At 54.2% G+C, this 23,198-nt stretch overlaps 1 protein-coding gene across 2 annotated transcripts; it reads left to right on the top strand.

Annotated features, from left to right (window-relative positions):
* Positions 1 to 335: 335 nt before the first annotated feature.
* On the top strand, positions 336 to 22,779 carry ITGA5 (integrin subunit alpha 5). Of its 2 annotated transcripts, XM_047065239.1 has the most exons (30): positions 338 to 697; positions 7,083 to 7,213; positions 8,804 to 8,916; positions 9,057 to 9,177; positions 9,355 to 9,416; positions 9,506 to 9,551; positions 9,816 to 9,941; positions 10,174 to 10,218; positions 10,356 to 10,399; positions 12,503 to 12,559; positions 12,739 to 12,791; positions 13,099 to 13,307; positions 13,607 to 13,798; positions 14,026 to 14,071; positions 14,238 to 14,339; positions 14,526 to 14,581; positions 14,720 to 14,874; positions 15,204 to 15,341; positions 15,475 to 15,542; positions 15,924 to 16,074; positions 16,160 to 16,252; positions 16,399 to 16,478; positions 16,596 to 16,676; positions 16,785 to 16,890; positions 17,326 to 17,478; positions 18,633 to 18,719; positions 18,799 to 18,912; positions 19,757 to 19,858; positions 20,457 to 20,579; positions 21,675 to 22,779. In XM_047065239.1, the coding sequence occupies exons 1-30, from the start codon at positions 468 to 470 to the stop codon at positions 21,756 to 21,758; spliced, it is 3,168 nt and encodes a 1,055-aa protein (XP_046921195.1). In that variant the 5' UTR covers positions 338 to 467; the 3' UTR covers positions 21,759 to 22,779. The 2 variants fall into 2 exon arrangements, with proteins under 2 accessions (XP_046921196.1, XP_046921195.1); XM_047065240.1 differs by lacking the exon at positions 16,596 to 16,676 and having other exon boundaries at positions 336 to 697.
* Positions 22,780 to 23,198: the final 419 nt, after the last annotated feature.

Genomic DNA, 23,198 nt, shown 5'->3' with positions numbered 1-23,198 from the left:
AAGGAATGAGGGAGACCCCCCCACACACATATACAGGCTCCCTCCTCCCTTTAGAGGTGATTCCTTTCCTCATTAGGAAATTCTCCGCTCCCTTTTTCCGACTCCTTTTCCGAGCGTTTACGTTGTACATCTGGAAAGGAGGGGGGAGGAAGGAGGGGAAAGCAGAGAGAAGGAGGGGGGAAACCCAAACCCGCCCAGTCTGACCCAGTCCAGACAACCGGCCTCCAGCTGGGGCTAAGGAAAGGGGAGTGGAGAGGTGCGGCCCCCCCCACGCCCCTTCGGGGTGGGGGGCGCGGGCTCAGCGTTCCAAGGACCCAGGAATGCCCCCCCTCTCGCCCCCCCGGCCGGCGGGGGGAGGGCTCAGCCGGGAGTTTGGCAAACTCCTCCCCGCGTTGAGTCATTCGCCTCTGGGAGGTTTAGGAAGCGGCTCCGGGTCGGTGGCCCCAGGACAGGGAAGAGCGGGCGCTATGGGGAGACGGGCACCAGGGTTCCCTCTCCACGCCGTGCAACTGCGCTGGGGCCCCCGGCGCCGACCCCCGCTGCTGCTGCTGCTGCCGCCGCTGCTGCTGCTGCTGCTGCCGCCGCCACCCAGGGTCGGGGGCTTCAATTTAGACGCGGAGGCCCCAGCTGTGCTCGCTGGGCCCCCGGGCTCCTTCTTCGGCTTCTCGGTGGAGTTTTACCGGCCGGGGACGGACGGGTGAGTGAGGAGGGTTAGTGGCGGGATGGGGGCTGGGAGGGTGGGGGGCTGGAGACTGGGGGCGCGGCTGGAGTCTGGAGGGGACCAAGGCTTGAGTCTGAGAGGCGGAGTTTGGAAGGACTAGGGCTGGAGTTGGGGGCCCGCGCCAGAGTTGGGGGCCCGCGCGGGAGTAGGGAGGGGACAGTGGCCGGCGTGGAGCTGGGCGCCTGGAGTTTGAGATCAGTGGGGAGACATGTGTGGGGTGGGGAGAAGACACGAAACTGGAAGCTGGAGAGGTCTGGGCAAGGGTCTCGGGGCCAAGGAAAAGGAGGACGCACGAGTGGAGAGCAGCGGGTCTCTGGCTGAGATCTGTGAGCTGCGGGGACCCGGGGCGGATGAGGGCGGAGAGGGGGCGCGGAGGCCGGGAAGGGCTTTTTGGAGCCCTGCGGGACCTCGGGACTCCTGAGGGCCATTGTGCGGAGGGAGGACGGGTCGTGGTAGAATGAGCTGTGTGTAGTAAGAGGGGAGTCTGAGACTGAGGGGGTCCGGAGGTTAAATGGGGACCAGCCCCATCCTCCCCTCCCCCTCCGCTCAGACTAGGAAAGACCCGGGAGGGGGATGGCGGCTCCCTCCCCTTTCTCCTCGGGCTCCTACTCCGCCCACCACCCCCAATCTCCGTTCAGACGAGGGGACCCGGGAACTTGAGGAGAGTCCCGGGACCCGGGCACTGGGGGCGCCGGCGCTGTGGCGGGCTCGGCCAAGGGCGGGTGCTCGGATGTGTCGGGAGGGGTGTGTGTGCGCGCGTGAAGGGGGGTGGGCGGTTTCCCTCTTCCTCTAGCTCTTGGGAGGAAGAGAAATGCCGATTTCCTGTAGCCTGTAGTCTGGAGCTGGACTGAGACCGGACTCCAGGGCTGGGGTCGGAAGCTGGGGAGACGCGGGCTCGCTGGGCCCCAGAGCGTCATAACATAGGACATCAAGGACTGGAGAAGTCTCAAAGGAGGGTCCTCATTCCCAGCTCAGCAGGGTGACAAGCAGACCGGACCTGACCGCCTGGAAAGTGGGGAGCCCATAGACTTAGGGAAACCGGAGTTAGAGCTGAGGCAACATGAGAACAGGAGTGTTTGTTTAAATGTGGGGGGTTGGGAAGGAAGAGGAGAAGGTAGCTAGCTGCCCCTGGGCCCGGCCAGGGACTCCCAGGTGCCAGATTCCTGATCCTCCACACTAACTGGGAAATCCTCCTTCTTCTCCGTCTCTGGGCTCTGAGTTTCCACTGGTCCCGGCCACCACCACCACCCCAACCCCAATGTCTCAGGGTTTGATAGAAGTTCTGTCAGAGGTGAGCTGTTTTTATATAGGATACAGTTAACTGATCTCTATGCGTTTTCTTTAATTTTTGGAGGAAAGGGGTTAATCTAGCTAATTCAATGGGGGGGGCACACAAATTTCTTCTTTGTCTGGAGAACGAATGTGGGGATAGGAAAAAAGAAAGATGATTAGGCCCCAGCTGTTGGTTCTGCGCTATTCAAGGTCCCCACCCAACCCCCACCCCACCCCCCCTGGCCTCCTGCCCAAACCCCATTGCATCACCCTGGCCTGGAGTCTCTGCCAGGCCTGGCCTCCCCCAGGCCCCCTCAAACTGCTTACCACAACCCTAATGGAATAGAGAAGACCCGGCAGGGAGGGGATGGGATCCTCCCCCATATCAGGGTAAATCCAGTTGTCTGGCTCTTAACCTCGCTCGTACCCCACCCCCACCTAGCTAAAGTGTCATCTCCCTTTTCCAACACTCCTTTAAAACATCTGGACTTTCCCACACTCCCATTCCCTAGGTGTCTGTCTGGCCCCTGGCCTGATCCTACAGGCCCTAAAGCAGTCTTCCAAACCGGGACCCCGCTTTCTCATCCTCCCCCATCCCCTCCTGCTCATCTCTCTTCCCAAGAGAACCCAGGTGTCCAGCTTGCACTCCTCCCCTCTCATTTTCTCTTACAATACACCCTTAGAATAGGGCTCTGAACAATCCACCTCCCCAGTGACCTTCCTCCCTCCACAGCTGGGCCTGCAACCCCTTCCTGCCCAGTGGTGACAAACACAGCCCCCACCTGGGGCCATCATCCTGGAGACGGAGGGCCTCAGTGTTCTTGTTCCCCCTACAACCCCTCTCACAGGAACCCTGAAACAGCATCAAAGGGCAGGGTGAGCACAAGAGAGGTTTATGTGGCAGGAAAGGGCCAAGCTTTAAGTCAGGCAGAGCTGGGCGTGCGTCCTGGCCCCACCACTTGTTCTTTGTGTGGCCTAGGGCGAGTTACTTAAGGTCTGTGTTTGTTTCAAAGTGTTTTCACGAAAATCGGACACCTAATTTATGAACCTGTTCTGAGAACTAAATGAGACAATATATACAAAAGGCACCTGGTCCATAGAAGGTGATCAGTACACGGGAGGCATGATTTTTACAGGGTCGCTTTCTGTTTTCTGGTTTTCTCCTCCTTGGATATCACCTAGTTCTTTGTCTAACTTTCCCCCCCGCCCCCAATCTCTTACTTGCTTCTAGTATTTGTTTATAGTAGTGGTCGTAATAATGGTCCCTCACATTCCTTAACACTGTCATATCAATTTTTCCACCGGATGGCTACAAAAATCTTTGCCTTAGAGGAAACACTATTACCCCATTTTATATGCACATATAAAGCCGATGCTTCCGGAATTATAGAAATTGGCTTAGGGACCATTCAAGGGCAATCCATCATTTTATAGGGAGTGAATCCAAAGCTTAGAAAGAAGAAGTGACTTGGCCCAGGTCACCAGCTGGAAAGATGCTCAGCCTTAACCCAGCTCTCTTTCTCTTCTGGTACTGCCACAACTCTTCCTCACCAAGCAGCCGGACATATCTCTTGAGAACACACTGGGGGATGTAGATGTCCTCCTGGGGACTGGCCAGGGCTGCTATAGGACCTACAGGAGCTGGGCCCTGATCCAATTGACACTCCCCACCCCCAATCTTGCCAGGCCAACAGAGTCAAACAGTAACCATGTATTGAACAGGAACTTGGTTAATCAGAAGCCTGGCTGGGGAGATAGTAGAGGGGAGAGAAGGGGGTAAATTGGCAACAGGGTAGACCAGAACCTTGGCCTAGGAATGAGGATTTGTGGCTTCTGGTTCTTATGTCAGGAAGGATTCCGAGTGACCTTGGCCATGTTCCTTAACTTCCTTGGTAAAATGAGAACATGGGACTAGGTCAGCAATCTTGTAATTAAAGTTTCTTCTTGGGGGCACTTGGGTGGCTCAGTCGGTTAAGCGTCCGACTCTTGATTTTGGCCCAGGTCATGATCTCACAGTTGGTGAGATTGAGCTCCACATCGGGCTCCGTGCTGGGTCTGGAAACTGCTTAAGATTCTCTCCCTCACCCTCTTCCCCACCCCTGTTTGAGTGTGCTCGCTCTCTCTTTCTCTCTCTCTCTCTCAAAAAACAAACAAACAAACAAAAAAACCACAAGTTTTTTCTGTATTTTTGTTTAAAATCAAACAATAACTTTCCAGGGCATTCTGTATAAAACGGGAAAAAGAGGTTGCTCTAAAAGAAGATGGGGAGGACTGTCAGGACCAAACTGGCCTCCTCAAATGTCATGTGGCAGGAAGTCTGCAAGGAAGGCATCTGCAAGGAAGTCTTCAACCCAGTGGATGCTCTCTCTGGTGCCTTGCAGCTGTGGTGGTCCGTGTCTCCGAGAACCAACTCTAGAATTTCAGGGATCTGAGGTTTCAAAAGAAATGATGGCAATGATTTCTTCCCTTGAACTTGGCATTTTGGAAGAGTTTATCTGCCAAACTGCATTTAATAAGGAATAATTAATTCCTTTTCCCTGTTGTCTTTTTTTTTTTTTTATCAACTAGAAGTTAGAACAAGAAGACATCTGTAGCCGCCAATCAGAGCTTTCAACCAATTTGAGATATAACCAGCTTCCCTACATCAGTTGATATAATTATAGCCCAAAGCAGATACCCTTGAGGTTTTAATTAGCCCAGCCACCTTATCAGGTAAATGCATGATTTCCGTGAGGCTTTCTGAAATATTGAAAATAGCGCAAGGACGCTCCGCTGTTACCTTCCTGGACCCCTAAGAGGGCCCAACTGTTGCCAGATTTAGGAAGCAAGAACTAGGAGAGGGAGAACAGCGATAAGCTCGGTGACGTGCCTACTCTGACACCAGGCACTTTGCTTGGCACGTGGGAGAGGGCACTGTTTATTGGGATGGAAGGGCCACTGCACCCGCAGGTATAAGTCATGGGGTGGGGACGGGCATCTGAGTCTGTGTCCCTTGCCTGCACACCACATCTCCTGAACCCTCCCACAACTACAATGTACACACCCCTGGCTCACGAGCCTGTGGGCTTCCCAGGCTTTGTAAGGTCTTTCTCGCCTTCTAACCCTGCCAGGCTCCAAGCTTCTTCCACAAGCCAGCCCAGGAGCACTCAGGCTCAGCTGCTCCCCAAGAGCAAGGGGAGTGGGAAAACTGGGAGTGGGAGCAGGGTCCTTTGGCTGCAGCCCTGTGCTCTCCTGGAAAGGGAGTGCTGGAGCTCCAAGAGACTTCAAGACAGCCTATTCAACCTCTTCACCCGGAGAGAGAAGGGAAAGGGTATTGCCCAAGTCCACACTGAGCTGGTGCCTGACCCAGAACTCCTGACTCATGGTCCAGTGCTCTTTTCACTGCCTCCTGTATCATAGCAATTCTCTGGGGCTGCCCCTACTAAGAGAGGCTTGCACCCCTCTCTCCTCACCCAGCCCCAGGACAATGCACTCACGCTCTGCCTGCCACCAAGCTGTGGGCCTGGCAGCTGACTGGGTCCCTGCCTTCCAAGTCGCCAGCTCCCACCCCCCTCAACTGGATGTAATGCCTGAGTGAGAGGGGTGGGGCCCTGCGGGTGGGAGACAAACGGAGAAGTGAGAGGTTGGAAACAGACAGGAAGCCACAGGCAGTAAACATTTCCTGTCCCCAGGGTAACCAGGGCTCGCACCCCACCCCCCTTCACTCCAGGAACTCTCCTCTCTGGCCCCCCTCCTGTTCCTCTGGACCCTGCCTTCTCCCTCCTCTGTTCTCATCCTCCCTTCCTCCCTGCCCACTCCTCACTTCCCCCTTCAGTACCATGGTCCTGCCCCCTCGTTGCTTCCATCCATTATTCCTCTTGAACCCCACCCCACTCACCCCTGCCCTTCCTGGTCCTCTTGGAAGACACCCCTAGCTTTTGGGACCTCTACCATACTAACCCACTCGGGCTCTTTCTTGGTAAGAAAAGCTAGGGAACATACCCAAATATCAGGGAAGGGATGACACCGGGAATGTTGAAAGCTGAAGGGGGCCAGAAACAGTAGAGATGAAGAACACAAGATTTGAGATCAAGAGAGAGGATTAAAAAACCAAAACGAGGAAAGCAAGTAATCATAAGGGCAGAGGGACAGAGAGATTGAGAAGCAGTGTCTGAGGCAGGTATGGGAGGAGAGTAGAGGCCAGACTGGCAGGGACACCGGCCCAGGGGCCAGGTCCAGTTGCCCCCAGCTGCTAGATGCGGTCCTTGTGGGAGACCCTGGAGGCGAAAATCAAGAGGGCTGATGGCTGCGTGGAGACCTTGGAGACAAGGGACCTCAAAGACAATGATAGAGGCAGAGTCGAAGGTGAGAAGATTGCCCAGGACCTTAACTCTGACCACCCCGTTACATAGGACTCCCAGCAAAGGCAACTTTCTCCTCATCGTCTCGAAGCACCGTGTTCAGAGCTAACACCCCAGGAGAGCAAGATTTGAATTCAGATTCCTAGGGATGGTGTGCGGGAAAAGGGGTCAGGGGCTGAACAGAAACCCAGCCAAGATGGGGAGCTCTACCCCAGAGCCCAGGGGAATCTGTCCTCACCATCCTCCAAGCTCCACTCTCCACTTCTACTGACTGATTCCCAAGACTCACATTTTCCTCCTACACACCCCAGGGCTGGGCAGCCCGATGCCTGGGTCTCGGCCCAGAGAAGGACTTTGGCTTGGGACGAGAGGGTAGAGGCTAGGTGAGAGGATGAGAGGACCCTGGAGCTCCAGGGGCTGCATATCCGATGCTGGCAGGTCCAGAGTGGAGATGGAGAAGATGGGGTTCGGGCCCTCTGGTGCCCCTATTCCTTTCTCAGAACTGACTCCGCTTCCTCCTCTCTTTAATAACAAGGGAAGGTGGTGGAGGGGGGTGGTTGTTGTGTTAGTGACAGCGCCACATGGGGACCGCCTGACTCCAGCCTGTGCCTCTGGCATCTGTGGCATCTTCTGAGATATAAATACAACCCAGGGGGCATCTACTCCACCCCCGGCCAGCCCCTGGCCCAGAGGCCTGGGGGGACTGGAGAAGGAGTCACTCTGAACCGCCTCTCCTTTCGCCCCCACAGGGTCAGCGTGCTGGTGGGAGCTCCCAAGGCCAACACCAGCCAGCCGGGAGTGCTGCAGGGTGGTGCCGTCTACCTCTGTCCCTGGGGCACCAGCCCGGTACACTGCACCCCCATTGAATTTGACAGTAAAGGTAACCTCCTTGGTAGGCGGGGAAGCTCAGGAAGGGACTGGGGGTGGTACTGCGGCTTGGGGGCGGGCCGAAGGGTGCCTTGAGGGAGGGGTGGAGCCTGTCCAGTTCCACGGCCACGTTCCCTCCAGGCTCTGGTGCTCCGGCTCAGTGTAGAAGCCGTGCAGCGACTCCCGTGGCACTCACACCATGTTCCCAGTCCAGCCCAGCCCAAGGAGGGCGGGCATGATTCAGAAACATGTGGCTCTCATTTCCCCTGAATCACCCACAACTCTGGGAGGCCAGGGCAGTAACACAAAGACAGGGAGAGTCACACAGACTTTTCAGTCCGTTTAACTAAGCACTGACTAAGTGACAGTGCACGCCAGGCACTGTGCTGGTGCTGCAGGGGACTGAAACATGATGAAACCACTGCCCTCAGGGAGCTCAAGGCCCAGAGTAGATGCAGAGATGGCTGGGAGGGAGACAGATGGAAAGATAAACAATAACAGCTAACGAACGCTTCAAGAGCACTTGCTCTGTGCCAGGTACAGTCCTGAGCGCCCGGCATATCTTAACTCACTTAATTCACTTAATCCTTTCAGTACCGTGTGAGGTATTAGCCCCATTTTATAGATGACAAAATGGAGGTTAAGTCCCTTGTCCAAAGTCAGCTAGTAAATAGTGGAGCCAGGGCATGAACTTGAACAGTCTGGCTCCAGAGATAAAGACTGGGGTAAAGGGACAAAAAGAGGAGAGATAAAAACACGGAGACAATGGCAGGGACAGGGATAAGATCATGAAACACATTCATTTTTTTTTTTTTTTTAAGTTTAGTTATTTATTTATTTTGAGAGAGAGAGACAGAGACAGAGAGAGCAGGGTAGGGGCAGAGAGAGGGAGAGAGAGGATCGCAAGCATTCTCTGCTGACAGCCCAGAGCCCAATGCAGGACTCGATCCCATGAACTGTGTGATCGTGACCCAAACCGTTATCAAGAGTCAGATGCACTCCACCATTCAACCGACTGAGCCACCCAGGCTCCCTGCCCGCCCCACCACTTTTGTTTTTAAATCTGAAAGACAGATGAGAATCAAAGGAAAGAAAAAAACCGTACTATAGAGAGCAGAGATAGGGCTTGGAGAGATAGACAGATGCTGGGAGAGAGACATAAGGTAACAGAGATCCAGAATTGTGAGAAAGAGCCAGAAAAGAAGGGATGGGACAAGGTGCTGTTAGAGACACCGACCCAGGTACAGAGAAGCATAGCCAGAGGACTGCCCTCTCGGGAAACAGCCATTCTTACTTACCACCCCCGTGGCCCCACATCACTTCAAGCGTCCCTGTCCCAGCTGGGTGAGGAGGCAGGGGCACCAGGGGACAGCAACTCTAGAAACGCTAGGTTCTGTGTGCGCACCCGTGGATGCACACGTGTCAGGGAAGGGGTGAGTCAGGCTACACAAAGCAGACTCTGAGACCCCCTCCCCACTCCTCCCAGTGAGTCATGGAGCTCAGGGCTTGCAAGTGCCCGGGCACCCCCAGACTGAGAGTGGGGGCCGCTCTAGGGCTCAGCCATCCACAGCCCGGCATGACTCCCTTTTCTCACTTCTCCAAGGCTCTCGACTCCTGGAGTCATTACTGCCCAGCCCAGAGGGAGAGGAGCCTGTGGAGTACAAGTCCTTGCAGTGGTTTGGAGCGACGGTTCGAGCCCACGGCTCCTCCATTTTGGTGAGGGCCCAGCAGGCTGACAGTGGCTCTTAGTGGTGTGGTGTGGTGTGGTGTGACCGGGGGAATGGAGCAGAGGCCTGAGGGAGTGGGGGAGGCCCTGTTGGACTCACCTGAAGCCCTCTCCTCCTGGGCCCCGCCAGGCCTGTGCTCCTCTATATAGCTGGCGCACAGAGAAGGAGCCGCTGAATGATCCCGTGGGTACCTGCTACCTCTCCACGGACAATTTCACCCGAATTCTGGAGTATGCACCTTGCCGCTCAGGTAGGGCAAGGAGGGGCATGTGCCCTGTGTCTGCCTCCTCCCTGTGATTCCCCACCCCGCTTAGCCTTTCTGATCACTGTCTGGTCCAGGGAGATCCTTTCTCTGGTTCAGCTCTCTCTCCTTTCCTGGGTGACCTGTCTGTGCCGGGCTCCTTCCCACCACCTTCTCCCCTCACAGATTTCAGCTGGGCCGCAGGACAGGGTTACTGCCAAGGGGGCTTCAGTGCTGAGTTCACCAAGGTAAGAGTGTGGGCTGGGAGAGAAGCAGCTGTGGGTGGTGTCCCAGGAGGGTCAGGACCAGATGTGGACTCCTCTCCTTCCCTCCACAGACTGGGCGCGTGGTCCTGGGTGGACCAGGGAGCTACTTCTGGCAAGGTAAGTCCTTCCTCTGCTGTCCCTTAGTCCCCTGGCACACAGCCTCTCATCCCTCTTCCAGTCTGAGGTCACCGTCCTTCCCTCTTCCCTCCCTGCCCAGATTCTCCTCTCCCTTCCTTGAGACTTCTGTACCCTTTTCCACCACCCTCCACAAGCTTCCCTTCCTGGAACCAGACTTCTGCAATCCCACCCAATCAGCTCCCAGCGCCCCCCTCCCTGCCACCCTCCTCCTCCATCCGTCCAGCTCCTCACCCCCTTCCCCAGGCCAGATCCTGTCGGCCACCCAAGAACAGATTGCCGAATCCTATTACCCCGAGTACCTGATCAACCTGGTTCAGGGGCAGCTGCAGACCCGCCAGGCCAGTTCCATCTACGATGACAGCTACCTGGGTGAGCGAGCCCCGGGGAGGAAATAGGGGGGAAGAACCTCCAGTGGTCTTGTCCCAACCCCTGCACCCCCCGCCCACCTCTCTTCTTCCATTCGGGCATCCTTTGTCCCCCTGCCCTACTTGTGTGCAGGCTGTGTAGGAAGGCCCAGTAGGGTTGGGGAAGGAACTGAAGGATGGGCCACAGCAGAGGGGTCCCCTCAGGAATACTAATATCCACCCATCCTGTCCCCCAGGATACTCTGTGGCTGTGGGTGAATTCAGTGGTGATGACACAGAAGGTGAGTGTGTCTCCAGGCGGGGGCCAAGGGAGGGGACGAATGGAGACCCAGGACCTAGGGCCACAGGAACCCAGACACCCTGCTGGTCAGATTTCCCTTTCCCCTCCCTTAGCCCACAACTTTCTCTTCTTTTGCAGACTTTGTCGCTGGCGTGCCCAAAGGGAACCTCACTTATGGTTATGTAAGACCCAACTTGACCTTCCCTCCCTCTCTCCCCTTCCCCTCCCCTGGTTAATCACAAAGAACCATGCACGGCAGTTTGTGAGGGTTCAAAAAGTGGATCAGAACACGGGCTCTGGAGGCAGACCTGGGTTCAAGTACTGGCGTTTACTCTGAATGAGTCATTCTGTTATTTATTCATATACCCCCCGCTGCATTCCACAAAATCCCCAGACCTACTTAGCCTCTCTGAGCCTCATTCTTCTCTGTAGAATGGGATAATAATAGTTCTGACCTCACGAGGCTCTTGTAAGGATGAAATGAGATAACGCCTGTGAAAGTTCTTAGTGAACTATGAGGCGGTGTACAATTGGTAGCTGTTATTATTAGACCGTGACAAGCGCTCTAGAAAGGACACAGATAAGACGGCCATAGGAGTTCATTCAATTAACAACATTTATGAAGGCCAGGTCAAAGATAAGAAGATGAATAAGACACCGTACCCCATCTCGTAACGTGCTTCTAATCAAGTATGTAAGATAAGACACACATACAATTATAATCCGAGGTGTATCTACTATTACACAAGCTCGCCGCTGCGTCAGGCTCTGTCTTCTCATGATGTGTATTCTTCACAACAAGCTTCTGGGGGTAGATAATACCATACACCTTTTCCACGTGAGAAAGCTGAGGCTCTGAGACCAAGTAAGTGGTTTAAGATCACCCAGTTAGTAAGGGGCTGGAGAGAGATTTAAAACTAGATCCGTCTTGGTCCAAAGTCAGCGTTCTTTCTGCACGATGAGAAGTTTCAGAAAAGCAGTTAAGAGGATATAGCAGTTAAGAGGAAGGAATAACCTACTTTTCTAGGGCAGGAATGGATCGGAGAAGGTTCTTTTTTTTTTTTCTTTACTTTTCCTTTTTAAGGTACATCCAAATTAGTTAGCATCTAGTGCAACAATGATTTCAGGAGTGGATTCCTTAATGCCCCTTGCCCATTTAGCCCATCCCCCCTCCCACAAACCCTCCAGGAACGCTCTGTTGGTTCTCCATATTTAAGAGTCTCTTTTGTCCCTCTCCCTGTCTTTATATTATTTTTGCTTTCGTTCCTTTGTGTTCATCTGTTTGGTCCCCCATATAAGTGAAGTCGTATGATATTTGTCTTTCTCTGACTAATTTCCCTTCACATAACACCCTCTAGTTCCATCCACGTAGTGGCAAAGGATCAGAGAAGGTTCTATGAAGGATCTGTGGAGATGTGGCAAGAGGGCATCCTAGACAGGAGCATGGCAGAAAAGGAAAAAAGTCAGGCCATTGTAGCAGACTCGTGGGCTGACTGAGCATGAAGGGAATAAGGAAAGGTTGAGGAAAAACAGATTAGTTGGGGCCAGATTCCCCAGGGCATCCATCAGAGGACCAGTCGAGAAGTTGAGAATTTGGGCAGCGGCTGCAGGGAATCACTCTGGGTTTCCAAGCCAGAAGTGCCCCTCCTGGATCTGCTCTGGGACCATCAGTCCGACTGAGGCAGTCGGGGTAGGGTGATGGAGGCAGGGAGAGAGCTGGGGGGCCGTCCAGCAGTCTGGGAGAGGACTCACCCCAGAGTAGGAGCAGCGAGAGTGGGGAAGAGGGCAAGGAGCCAAGCGACCAGGGGACTGGTGGGCCAGTCACTGAGGGGGGACCAAAGGGAGACATGAGCTGTTTGTGGTTTGGGAGGCCTGAAGGATGAGGGACGCCTGAGGTCTCAGGGTGCATTCAGTCGTTCAACTAATAATTAGTGTCTGCTGCTCACCAAGCACGACTTCAGGCTCTGGGGAGAAAGCAAAGGACAAAACCAAACTCCTGCCCCCGCTGGTCTTCTATTCTAGTGGGTAGAGATGGACAACAGACAGACAAACGTAACCTCTGTCAGTAGTTGATAAGTGATGGAGAAAAATAGTGAGGGTGCCTTGTGGTGGAGCTTCCTGGCACAGAGATGGGGGTGTGAGAGCAAAGTCAGGAGGGAATTAACAAACAAGCGGTCTGTGTCTCCAACAAATGCCTTCCCCCTGAATATCCTGTACCTGTTTGTTCTCTATCCGTGGGATGGTCTGGGAGTCCGGGACCAATGGGTATATCTCATCATCCCCAGGTCACCATCCTCAATGGCTCAGACATCCGATCCCTCTACAACTTCTCAGGGGAACAGGTGAGGACAGCCCCCACACACAACCCAGCCTGGCCCTCTGCCAACCAAGTCCCAGGCGTAAGCCAGTGAGCCCAGGCTCCCTGGAGTCTCTGACCTCCCCAGCCACAGTCCCTGCTGATCCTGTTGAGTGACCTCCTACTTCTGACCCAGTGCTGCCTCTGTGTCCACCCCCACCCCAGATGGCGTCCTACTTCGGCTATGCAGTGGCTGCCACAGACGTCAACGGGGACGGGTGAGTAGTGGGAAGAGGGCACACTACGATGCCCTTCCCAGATCCAAGACCAAAGAGCGGGGGATAGGACAGAAAAATCCAAGGAGAGTTTTTCTCCAGGCTTTTGCTCTGGGTTCTCCTCCTGTGCTGTCATCCCCTTGCTCAGGAGCAAGGAGAGAGCTGAGAGCTAAAAGACCACAAGATCTCAAGTCTTCTCACTCGGGTGGGCAAGAGCCTGGGATCCAGGAGGCCTAGGATGTCCTGGCACTGGGACTGGGGAGGTGGCAAGGCAGGGTATCAGGGTGCCTAGCTTTTCCCCTTCCCTCAGGCTGGACGACTTGCTGGTGGGGGCGCCTCTGCTCATGGAACGGACAGCTGATGGGCGGCCTCAGGAAGTGGGCAGGGTCTACATCTACCTGCAGAACCCGGCTGGCATGGAGCCCACCCCCACCCTCACCCTCACTGGCCATGATGAGTTTGGCCGATTTGGCAGCTCTTTGACACCCCTGGGGGACCTGGACCAGGATGGCTACAATGGTAAGCACCAGAGGCCCCAGGAGCTGAGGAGGAGTCTGGAGCCTGAGTCAGAAGGGATTTGGGGAGAGGGCGGCTGTCAGCTAAGATACCCAGACCCCCCAGTGACTTCCCTAGGAGGTGTGTTGACTTTAACCCCACTGTCTGGGTCTTGGGGCTTGAAGAGATTGGAAAACTGGGAATGACAGATTGGAAAAAAAAAAAAAAAAAAAAACACACTCCTGAGTTCTGGGATCTGGCGGTAGAGATTTGGATTCTTGGATTCCTGGCCTCCAGACTAGTGTGTGTTCTGTGTCTTGCAGATGTAGCGATTGGAGCTCCCTTTGGTGGAGACACCCAGCAGGGAGTGGTGTTTATATTCCCTGGGGGCCCAGCGGGGCTAGGCTCTAAGCCTTCCCAGGTTCTGCTGCCCCTGTGGGCAGCCGGCCACACGCCAAACTTCTTTGGCTCTGCCCTTCGAGGAGGCCGAGACCTGGATGGCAACGGATACCCTGGTGAGTAGTGTCCCAGGCCCCTCTCACCTGAGAACTCTCCTGGTCCCGGACCCTTCCCCCCACTTCTGCATTTTCCTAAGCTCCTGGGTGCAGTTCTAGGATAACGCCACCAGGTGGTGCTGTCCCCTAGCCTCGGCCTCCTTTGAGCAATGACACTAGAGAGGGTTAGGAAAGGAGGACCTTAATGTGGGGCTCGCTGTAAGGGGTAGTTTCTGGACTTCTTGCAGATCTGATCGTGGGGTCCTTTGGTGTGGACAAGGCTGTGGTGTACAGGTATGAATTCCAGGGGGAGAAGTGGGAACTGGGGAACGTCTCAGATGGGCTAAGGCTGGGAAAGTGTACAAAGGCCACTGGCTTCCCGGGGCTTGGGCATCAGCTTCCTGTGCCCAGGGTTCCAGAGAAGTCTTAGTTCTCTTGACCCCATATCCACTCTTGGCAGGGGTCGCCCCATCGTCTCTACCAGTGCCTCCCTCACCATCTTCCCTGCCATGTTCAACCCAGAGGAGCGTAGCTGCAGCTTGGAGGGGAACCCTGTGGCTTGGTGAGCAGGGGCCCAGGAGATTACAGAGACTGAGTCTGGAATACCTCAGTCTGGGCCTGGGAGTGGGCAGAGAAACCACGTCTGTGGTAGGGGACGAAAGGAGGTGCCCCAGTCTGGGTCTTTCTGGGGGGGGGAGCCGGAGGCTAGGGTGCCCATTCACCAGCTTTCCTCTTGGTCTTCCTCCAGCATCAACCTTAGCTTCTGCCTCAATGCTTCTGGAAAACATGTTCCTGACTCCATTGGTGAGAGAGACTGTCTAATCTCTTAGGCCTTGGGAAAGGGGGTGGGGAGGAGGGGGAGGGGAACTTGGCACCTCCCTTCTCTCTGAATAGGTTAGGAGGGAAAGACAGATTCTCCTGAACATATGTTCCTGGCTGCAGGCTTCACAGTAGAACTCCAGTTGGACTGGCAGAAGCAGAAGGGGGGAGTACGGCGGGCACTGTTCCTGGCCTCCAGACAGGCGACCCTGACCCAGACCCTACTCATCCAGAACGGGGCACGGGAGGACTGCAGAGAGATGAAGATCTACCTCAGGGTATGGCCCAAGGGCGGAGAACAGACTGGCCTGGGGAGGGCGTCACAGAGAACTGGGGCCCCTCTTAGAAAAAAAAAAAAGAGAGAGAGAGAGAGATTAGGAGAGTCCAGTGAGAGACTTAGGACTTTGGGGGCAAGGAAGGGGGCCCTTCTGTCAGAGGAACTGGGAAGCAGGCTGTCAGGGCCTCAGAAACAAAGTGGATGGTCAAGTTTGGGCACCTGGATTCTTGAGGGCCCTGCATGGGCCAAGAGACATGTGAGAGGCTGAGGAGCAGGGCCACCAAGTCCCCAATGCCCCCTGACACAGCAAACCCTCTTCCCCACCCCCAGAATGAGTCAGAATTCCGAGACAAGCTCTCCCCGATTCATATCGCCCTTAACTTCTCCCTGGACCCCCAAGCCCCTGTGGACAGCCATGGCCTCCGGCCAGTCTTACATTACCAGAGCAAGAGCCGCATCGAGGACAAGGTGAGGAGATGGGGGAGCGATGAGACCCGGGAGGAGAGAGGCCTGGGCACCTGGGGGCAGTGCCCTGGAGCGGGGAGCCTTCAGCCCAGGAGGAGGTCTAAAGTCCGCCTCTCAAGGCTAACCTGCTCCCCAGGCTCAGATCTTGCTGGACTGTGGAGAAGACAATATCTGTGTGCCAGACCTACAGCTGGAAGTGTTTGGGTAAGTGAAGGCCAACAGCAAGCTGGGGGATTCCAAGATGCCAAGGTCGCATAGCAGAACATGTGGCGTTTGGAAGCACTTGGCACCTGCAAAGGTAGAATAGGGACATACTAGCAAGCTGTGTGACCTTAGGAAGTCACTCAACTTCTCTGAGCTTCAGCTTCTTCATCTGTATAGTGGGAATAATAGCATCCGTTTCTCTGCCTTTTTGGAAGGACTAAATGAAATAATCTACATAAAACATCTGGCCTACTTCTGGCCGTAGAGTTGGAACGCAGTAAATGGTATCTGTTATTATTATTATTTTATTCTTGTTATGGTTCATTGTCCTGATTTGGGGATTAACTTCCCAGTGTCCTTTACCCGGTGTTCCCCCTCCAGGGAGCAGAACCACGTGTACCTGGGTGACAAGAACTCCCTGAACCTAACTTTCCACGCCCAGAACGTGGGTGAGGGCGGCGCCTATGAGGCCGAGCTTCGGGTCACAGCCCCTCCAGAGGCTGAGTACTCAGGACTCGTCAGAAACCCAGGGGTGAGAGGGGATTCTGAGGCAGGGTTTGGGAGGAGACCCCGTCAGAGGGGCACCAAAGCTTTACCTATACCCACCCCACCTCCAGAACTTCTCCAGCCTGAGCTGTGACTACTTTGCCGTGAACCAGAGCCGCCTGCTGGTGTGTGACCTGGGAAACCCCATGAAGGCAGGAGCCAGTGTAAGTCTGGCACAGGAGTGAGGATCTGAGAAGACAGTGACCAGCCTTTCCAGAGCACAGCTGTGGAATAGGGAAGGGGGCTGGAACTGGGGTGAGGCAAATGCCCAGTCTGACAGGCTCCTTTGTCCTCCCTCCTTGTCCCGCAGATCTGGGGGGGGCTGCGGTTCACAGTCCCTCATCTCCGGGACACAAAGAAAACCATCCAGTTTGACTTCCAGATTCTCAGGTAGGGAACCAGTGGGGCCCGTGGGGCGGGGCCTGGTGCAGGGGGCGGGGCCTGGTGCAGGGGGCATTCTCCTTAGCTGGGCTCCAGCACTGCCTCAGTCTCTCCTCCATCCCACAGCAAGAATCTCAACAACTCCCAAAGCGAAGTAGTTTCCTTCAGGCTCTCAGTGGAGGCTCAGGCCCAGGTCTCCCTTAACGGGTAAATTCCCCGGGGCAAAAATGGGGCCTTTCTGGGAGGGGAGATACTTCTAGGAAAGCGTGCATATGGGATCCCTTCCACTGTCCTCTAAACCACCCTCCTCTTTAGTGTCTCCAAACCCGAGGCAGTGCTATTCCCAGTGAGCGACTGGCATCCCCGAGACCAGCCTCAGGAGGAGGGAGATGTGGGTCCTGCTGTCCACCACGTCTATGAGGTGAGGGACGGTCAAGGCGGGGGCGGGGAGGCACTGGGCTGGTTCCCGGCAGGCTGCTGGGAGTGGAGGGGTGGGACCAGAATGAATGACAGGGAAAGGGGAGCCACTCACTGTAAGTGACTGATGGCTGGGACTAGAGAGAGAGACTGAAAAGAAGAGAGGAGGGAGGGGGAGGGGGAGGCGAAGGCCTGGACAGGGTCCTTGTGAGGGAAAGCCAGAGGAGAGACCAGCCAGTTAAGTGACTTGGAAAGGAAGGACGGATCCATCTCCAAGAGTGTTGGCTGTAGAGGATTTTGTCTCTACCTGTTGATCTCCTCCTTCACTTCCGAGGTGGGAGACATGCAGGAGGGGAAGGCGGGCCGTAGTGACCCAGGGTCTCAATAGGGCAGAAGCCTTCCCTTCCTTCTCAGAATGATTATGTTCTCCTCTCCTCAGCTCATCAACTTGGGCCCCAGCTCCATTAGCCGGGGTGTGCTGGAACTCAGCTGTCCCCAGGCTCTGGAAGGTCAGCAACTTCTCTACATGACCAGGGTTACAGGACTTGGTAACTGCACCACCAGTCACCCCCCCAACTCACAGGGCCTGGAGGTGAGAGGCCTGGAGACTGGCATGGGGAGAGGGACCAAGGCTGGGGGGGTTGAAGAAGGTCCCTGGAGGCCTGGAAGAACCAGGATGTGCCTGAAGCTTAGGACTGAGGTCACTGAACAAGGGGCAGAAGGGCCACAGACACCTCAAGGCTGTGGGAGGGAAAAAGACCATTTTATACACAGCCTAGAATATCCTTCCCTTCCTTCCGGCCCTGGCATACCTCTAGGGCCCATCTCTGTCCCACCTTCTCTGGGAAGGCCCCTTCAGACCTGTTTCCCTGGGCCCTAATGCCTGGTTTAAAGTTTGTTTACCCATTGGCAACATTTAATTAAATGAGTGTCTACACTGAACACTGTTATAGGCTCAGGAAATATCTCACCAAACAAAACTAACAAGGCCCCCACTCTCATGGAGCTAACATTTTAGTAGAAGGTAATAGACAATTAAAATGAAATAAATAAATAAATAAATAAATAAATAAATAAAATGAAAAAGCGAGGGGCGCCTGGGTGGCTCAGTCAGTTGAGCACCCGACTTCAGCTCAGGCCATGATATCAGGGTTCGTGAGTTCAAGCCTCACATTGGGCTTTCTATGCCCCCCACCCCCATCTCTCTGCCCCTCCACAGCTAACACTCTCTCTCTTTCAAAAATGAGTAAACATTTTAAAAAATTACATTTACATTATATTACATCACATTAAAAAGGGAAAGATTAACAAGTACTGAAAAGTAATCGACATGCAATGTTAACATGGAAAGGCCAGGGGACCAGAGTCTTTTAATGAAGTCATCAGGGAAAATCTCTTGAGAAGGTAACAGTTGAACTGAGGCCTCAAAGACAAGGATGAACCTGCTTGTGAAGACTCAGGAAAGAGCATTCCAAGCAGAGAACAGCCAGTGCAAAGGCCCTGAGGCAGGGATGGGAACCTAACTATTTACTTACACATCTTGTAAACTCCAAGGACCAAGTTTAGTTCGTGTCTGTATTTCAACACCGAGCTTGCTGCCTTGCCATAGGAGATGGTCACTGGATGGATGAAAAGAACAGGTTGAAAAAAAACGTAGGTTGAAGCTGCTCTGGAACCCAGGTGCTGGCTGACTTCAACACTGTGATGGGGCAAGAGTGGTCCCTAATGGTCTCTTTCTTCTTCCAGTTGGATCCTGAGGGTTCCCAGCACCACCTGCTGCAGAGACGGGAAGCTCCAGGCCGGAGCCCTGCCTCCTCAGGACCTCAGATCCTGGTAAGTCACACTGGGACTTGGGTTCTCAGAGCCACCAGAAGGACAGAACTCCACATTCAAGCCTCTCCTTTCTTCCCAGAAATGCCCCGAGGCAGAATGTTTTAGGCTGCGTTGTGAGCTCGGGCCACTACACCGGCAAGAGAGCCGAAGTCTGCAACTGCATTTTCGAGTGTGGGCCAAGACCTTCCTGCAAGTGAGGGAGCCTTACCTCAGCCCTGACCCTTGACCTTCAGAGCCTCCTGATCTTCCCCTCCCTTTCCCTAGTGCTTAAGCCAACTCATTTGGTGAATGGGACCCAAGCACTCCCACTCCCATCCCTCACCCTCCTTTAGACTGGGCTGTGTGTCCTTTGTGCCACCTGGTGGCCACACTGGGAGTGACAGCTTCCCTCTCCGGGCCCATTCAGAGGAGGGAGAACTGGAGAGAGACCAGCATGCAGAGAATGATAAAAACAACAGGGATGGAAGATGAATCCATAGTGGAGAGGCAAGCAGATGTAGGAATAGTAAAGAGCAGTTATTTACTGAGCAAACGCTGTGGGAGTGTCCTGGCTGTTTAACCCCATCAATGATTCAAAAAACTTTAAAATATATATATATATTTTTTAATGTTTATTTATTTTTGAGAGCGAGACAGAGAAAGAGACAGAGCATGAGCAGGGGAGGAGCAGAGAGAGAGGGAGACACAGAATCCAAAACAGGCTCCAAGCTCTGAGCTGTCAGCACAGAGCCCAAAGCAGGGCTCAAACCCACAAACTGTGAGATCATGACCTGAGCCAAAGCCAGACCCTCAACCGACTGAGCCACCCAGGCGCCCCTCAAAAAACCTTTTTATTGAACATGCCATCATCTAATTATACATTATTTAGTTACACCTATTTAATTACACGTCTGTTATCTCATATAAGGAACACAGATATTCAGGAGAGAATGGGTCCAAAATAGGAAAGATCACAACCTGAGCCAGATCATGGGGAAGCCCCTGTGTCCTCTAGATCCTAAGGGGGGCTTCCCCGAACACCTTGTCCCCACCCACAGCGGGAGCACCAGCCCTTCAGCCTGCAGTGTGAAGCCGTGTATGAAGCCCTGAAGATGCCTTACCGAATCCTGCCTCAGCAGCTTCCCCGAAAGGAACTTCAGGTGAACCTGGGCCAGAGGTCTGGGCCAAGGACACTAGGGCTTGGAGTACTGGGCCTGGCACTAGAACAGGGACGTGGGTGGGGGCTGGCCTCGTTATTGTAAAATATGTTTATTGAGCGTTACTAGGTGCCAGAGCCTGGGCTGGACCCTGGAGATATAACGATTAGCAAGATGGACAGAGTATCTTCACTCCTGGAGTTCACAGTCGAGTGGGCAATGAGAACACAGTGTGACAAATGCCAGGATATTTAAGGGAACACATCACAGGGACAGTGAAACGCAGTCTTGCAGGGTCAGGAAAGGCTTCCTGGAGGAAGCGATGTTTCAGCCGAGACCTGAAGAATAAACAGGAACTACCAAGCTGATTAGTCAGGAAAGGTATATTCTCTGGGGAGGGGGAGTCAGCAGGGGTGAAGACCCAAAAGTAAGAGACAATGACGCCGCACCTTTGAGGAATTTAAACTTTATAATGTCCAGAATTGTGTTAGCCCAACATGGGAGGTGAGAGGTGGGTCTTGGTCCGATGGCAAGTGGCAGCCAAGCGTAGGGTGGGGAGAACTAAGGACTTTTCAGTGACCTCTCCTGACTTGCTCCCTAGGTGGCCACGGCTGTGCAGTGGACCAAGGCAGAAGGCAGCCACGGTGTCCCACTGTGGATCATTATCCTAGCCATCCTCATTGGCCTCCTGCTCCTAGGTCTGCTCATCTACATCCTCTACAAGGTCAGCCACATCCTACCCGTGACTTGGCCGCCCTCTCATCAGGTTCTGCCCTTAACCCAACGTAGTCCCAAGCATCTATCTCCAGACCAGTTCTCCAGCCACGTGCCCCTACCTCTGCCCTGGCCACAGGCATGCCATCCTGAGCCTGCCTGTCGGATCCTTCCCTTCTAAACCCCTAGCTCAGAAAGAGTCTCTTGACCCAAGCTGCTAAGCTTGCCTAGACTTAAAAAAGCAATGTTACTCACAAGTGGCAAATATGTGGCATTTGTGATATCACTTCCTACAAAAACTAATGGCAGCCATCACCACTTGACTATACCCTAGAAGTGGCCTCAGAATCCTTCTCAAGAGGCAGCTACTATTAAGCAGTCAGACTTGGATCTTGAATTCAAAACTATTCGCCAGCCCTGGCCTAACTGGGGGCAATTTCACAGCACTGATGAACGAACCCCGTATACCAAAAGCACTCCCAGCATTAGCCCTCCTGGCCCACTGGACCTACTGGAGAGATAGTCTTTGTTTTTTTTCTTAATGTTTACTTATTTATTTATTTTGAGAAAGAGAGAGGGAGAGAGTGCACACGCGCATGGGGGAGGGGCAGAGAGAAGAAGAGAGAGAATCCCAAGCCGTACACACTGTCAGCATGGAACCCAGTGCGGGGCTCGAACTCACAAACTGTGAGATCATGACCTGAGCCAAAATCAAGAGTTGGACACTTGGGGTACCTGGGTGGCTCGGTCGTTAAGCATCCAACTTCGGCTCACGTCGTGATTTCACAGTTCATGAGTTCCAGTCCCACATCGGGTGAGCTCGAGCCCCCGTGAGCCCTGCTTCTCTCTTTCTTTGCCCCTTGCTCACTTGTGACCTCTCTCTCTCTCTCTCAAACTAAAAAAAAAAAAAAAGTCGGACACTTAACTGACTGAGCCACCCAGGCACCCCTGGAGAGGGAGTCTTAACAGCCAGAAATTTAGGCCACTTTCCCAAGATGGGGAGATTAGAAGCACTAGAATGATCTTCATTTCTGCTTAGGATAAGATCTGGGGAGAAATGGAAGCCAGAATATCTAAACTCTCCCTTCTTCCCCCCTCTCATTAGCTCGGATTCTTCAAACGCTCCCTCCCATACGGCACCGCCATGGAAAAAGCTCAACTCAAGCCACCAGCCACCTCTGATGCCTGACTCCTCCCAGTCCCAGACTCCCAAGCCTCAAGGCCCAGTCCCCCCACCCTCAGTCTACTGACAGGGAGGGGGCTGGGCGCTTCCTGAAGGTGCTGAGGGCCAGGGAGAAGCTCCTCTCCCCAGCCCAGAGACATACTTGAAGGGCCAGAGCCGGGAGGTGAGGAGCTGGGGATCCCCTCCCCCCATGCACTGTGAAGGACCCTCGTTTACACATGCCCTCCTCATGGAGAGGGGAACTCAGATCCAGGGATAGAGGCCCCAGCCTCCCTGCAGCCTTTGCATTTTGGAGAGAGTTTCCTGAAAACAACTTGGAACCAGACCTGGGGAATCCAGTCCCAGTTATCTGGGCCAGATGTGCCACCAGGACTTACTGTCCAGCTCCAGCCTGCAAAGATCTATTCTCAGCCTTGCCAGAGATCCACAGGAAGCCCCCCAGCTAAGAACCTGGAACCTGGGGAGTGAGACCTGGAAGCTCTGGACAGCCCCCACCCTGGTGGGCCAACAAGGAAACACTAACCGTGGATGGTGCCCCAGGCCCAGCTCAGGACAGATCCCAAACGAGGATCGATGCTGGCTCAGAACCAGCTCCAAGGGGACTCAGAACTTTAATGGGGCCAGATCGAACCTGGGGCCTGGGGTTGATCTGGGACTCAGACTCAGACATTGGTAACCTAACCAAGCCGATCCAGGACTACATTTGAGCCTGTTCCAGACCTGGGCCTGGAGGCCCAATCCACCTCTGACTCAGAAGAAGTCAGGAATTGCCCAGGACCCTGAAGGGGCCATGATGGCAACAGATCTGGAACCTCAGCCTGGCCAGACGCAGGCCCTCCCAGTCCCCCAGAAAAAGGGGAGCCCACTGTCCTGGGCCTGCAGGATTTGGGTTCTGCCCACCAGCTGCACTGACGCTGCCCCTTCTCTCCCTGCCCAACCCCCCCTCACCTCAGCTCCGGACATCCGGGACTTATTTAAACTCTGTTGCAAGTGCAATAAACCCGGCCCGGTGCCCCCACTGACCAGAGCCGGAATTTGTGTCCTACCCCACTCTTTCCGAGCCCATCCTGGAACCAGATGGCTCAGTGGATAGGAAATGTCTGTTTTTCACAGCTTCTTTCCACTGGGAGCCAGGAGTATGACCCCCAGGAACTATAGAACTACTTTTTGGGTTCCCTTCTCTCAGGTGAAAGAGATGATGTGATGATGGAAGGGGTGAATGGAGGACTTGACTCCTCTGCCCATCACCCAGCTCCACCAGATCTGGTTCCCAGCGCCTCCCGGAGAGAAGGGAAAGAATTCCTTCTTTTTGGGTTTGAGCATTAGGGAAGAGTGCAAAGGGGGAGGTCCAAGTTGAAGGTGGAGGACGATGGTCCAGAATGCTCACCTGGGCTTCCCTAAATCAGAATAACGAAATGGCTTGAGAGAAAAAGCCACAAAACTAAA

Source organism: Lynx rufus, unplaced genomic scaffold (genome assembly GCF_022079265.1).
Source record: "Lynx rufus isolate CCGP_SWC_20201006 ecotype Redwood Valley unplaced genomic scaffold, mLynRuf1.p SCAF_7, whole genome shotgun sequence".
Taxonomy (NCBI): Eukaryota; Metazoa; Chordata; class Mammalia; order Carnivora; family Felidae; genus Lynx; species Lynx rufus.
Note: the sequence above shows the minus strand (reverse complement) of the source record. Positions and strands in the feature narration are given on the sequence as shown.

What these genes read in the sequence shown, in the direction of transcription:
- ITGA5 (XM_047065239.1), top strand. Translation starts at nt 468, where the DNA reads ATGGGGAGACGGGCACCAGGGTTCCCTCTCCACGCCGTGCAACTGCGC. An exon ending in GACAAGGCTGTGGTGTACAG is followed by an intron (nt 14,072 to 14,237) that starts GTATGAATTCCA and finishes CACTCTTGGCAG; the next exon opens with GGGTCGCCCCATCGTCTCTA. An exon ending in GCCCAGGTCTCCCTTAACGG is followed by an intron (nt 16,677 to 16,784) that starts GTAAATTCCCCG and finishes CCTCCTCTTTAG; the next exon opens with TGTCTCCAAACCCGAGGCAG.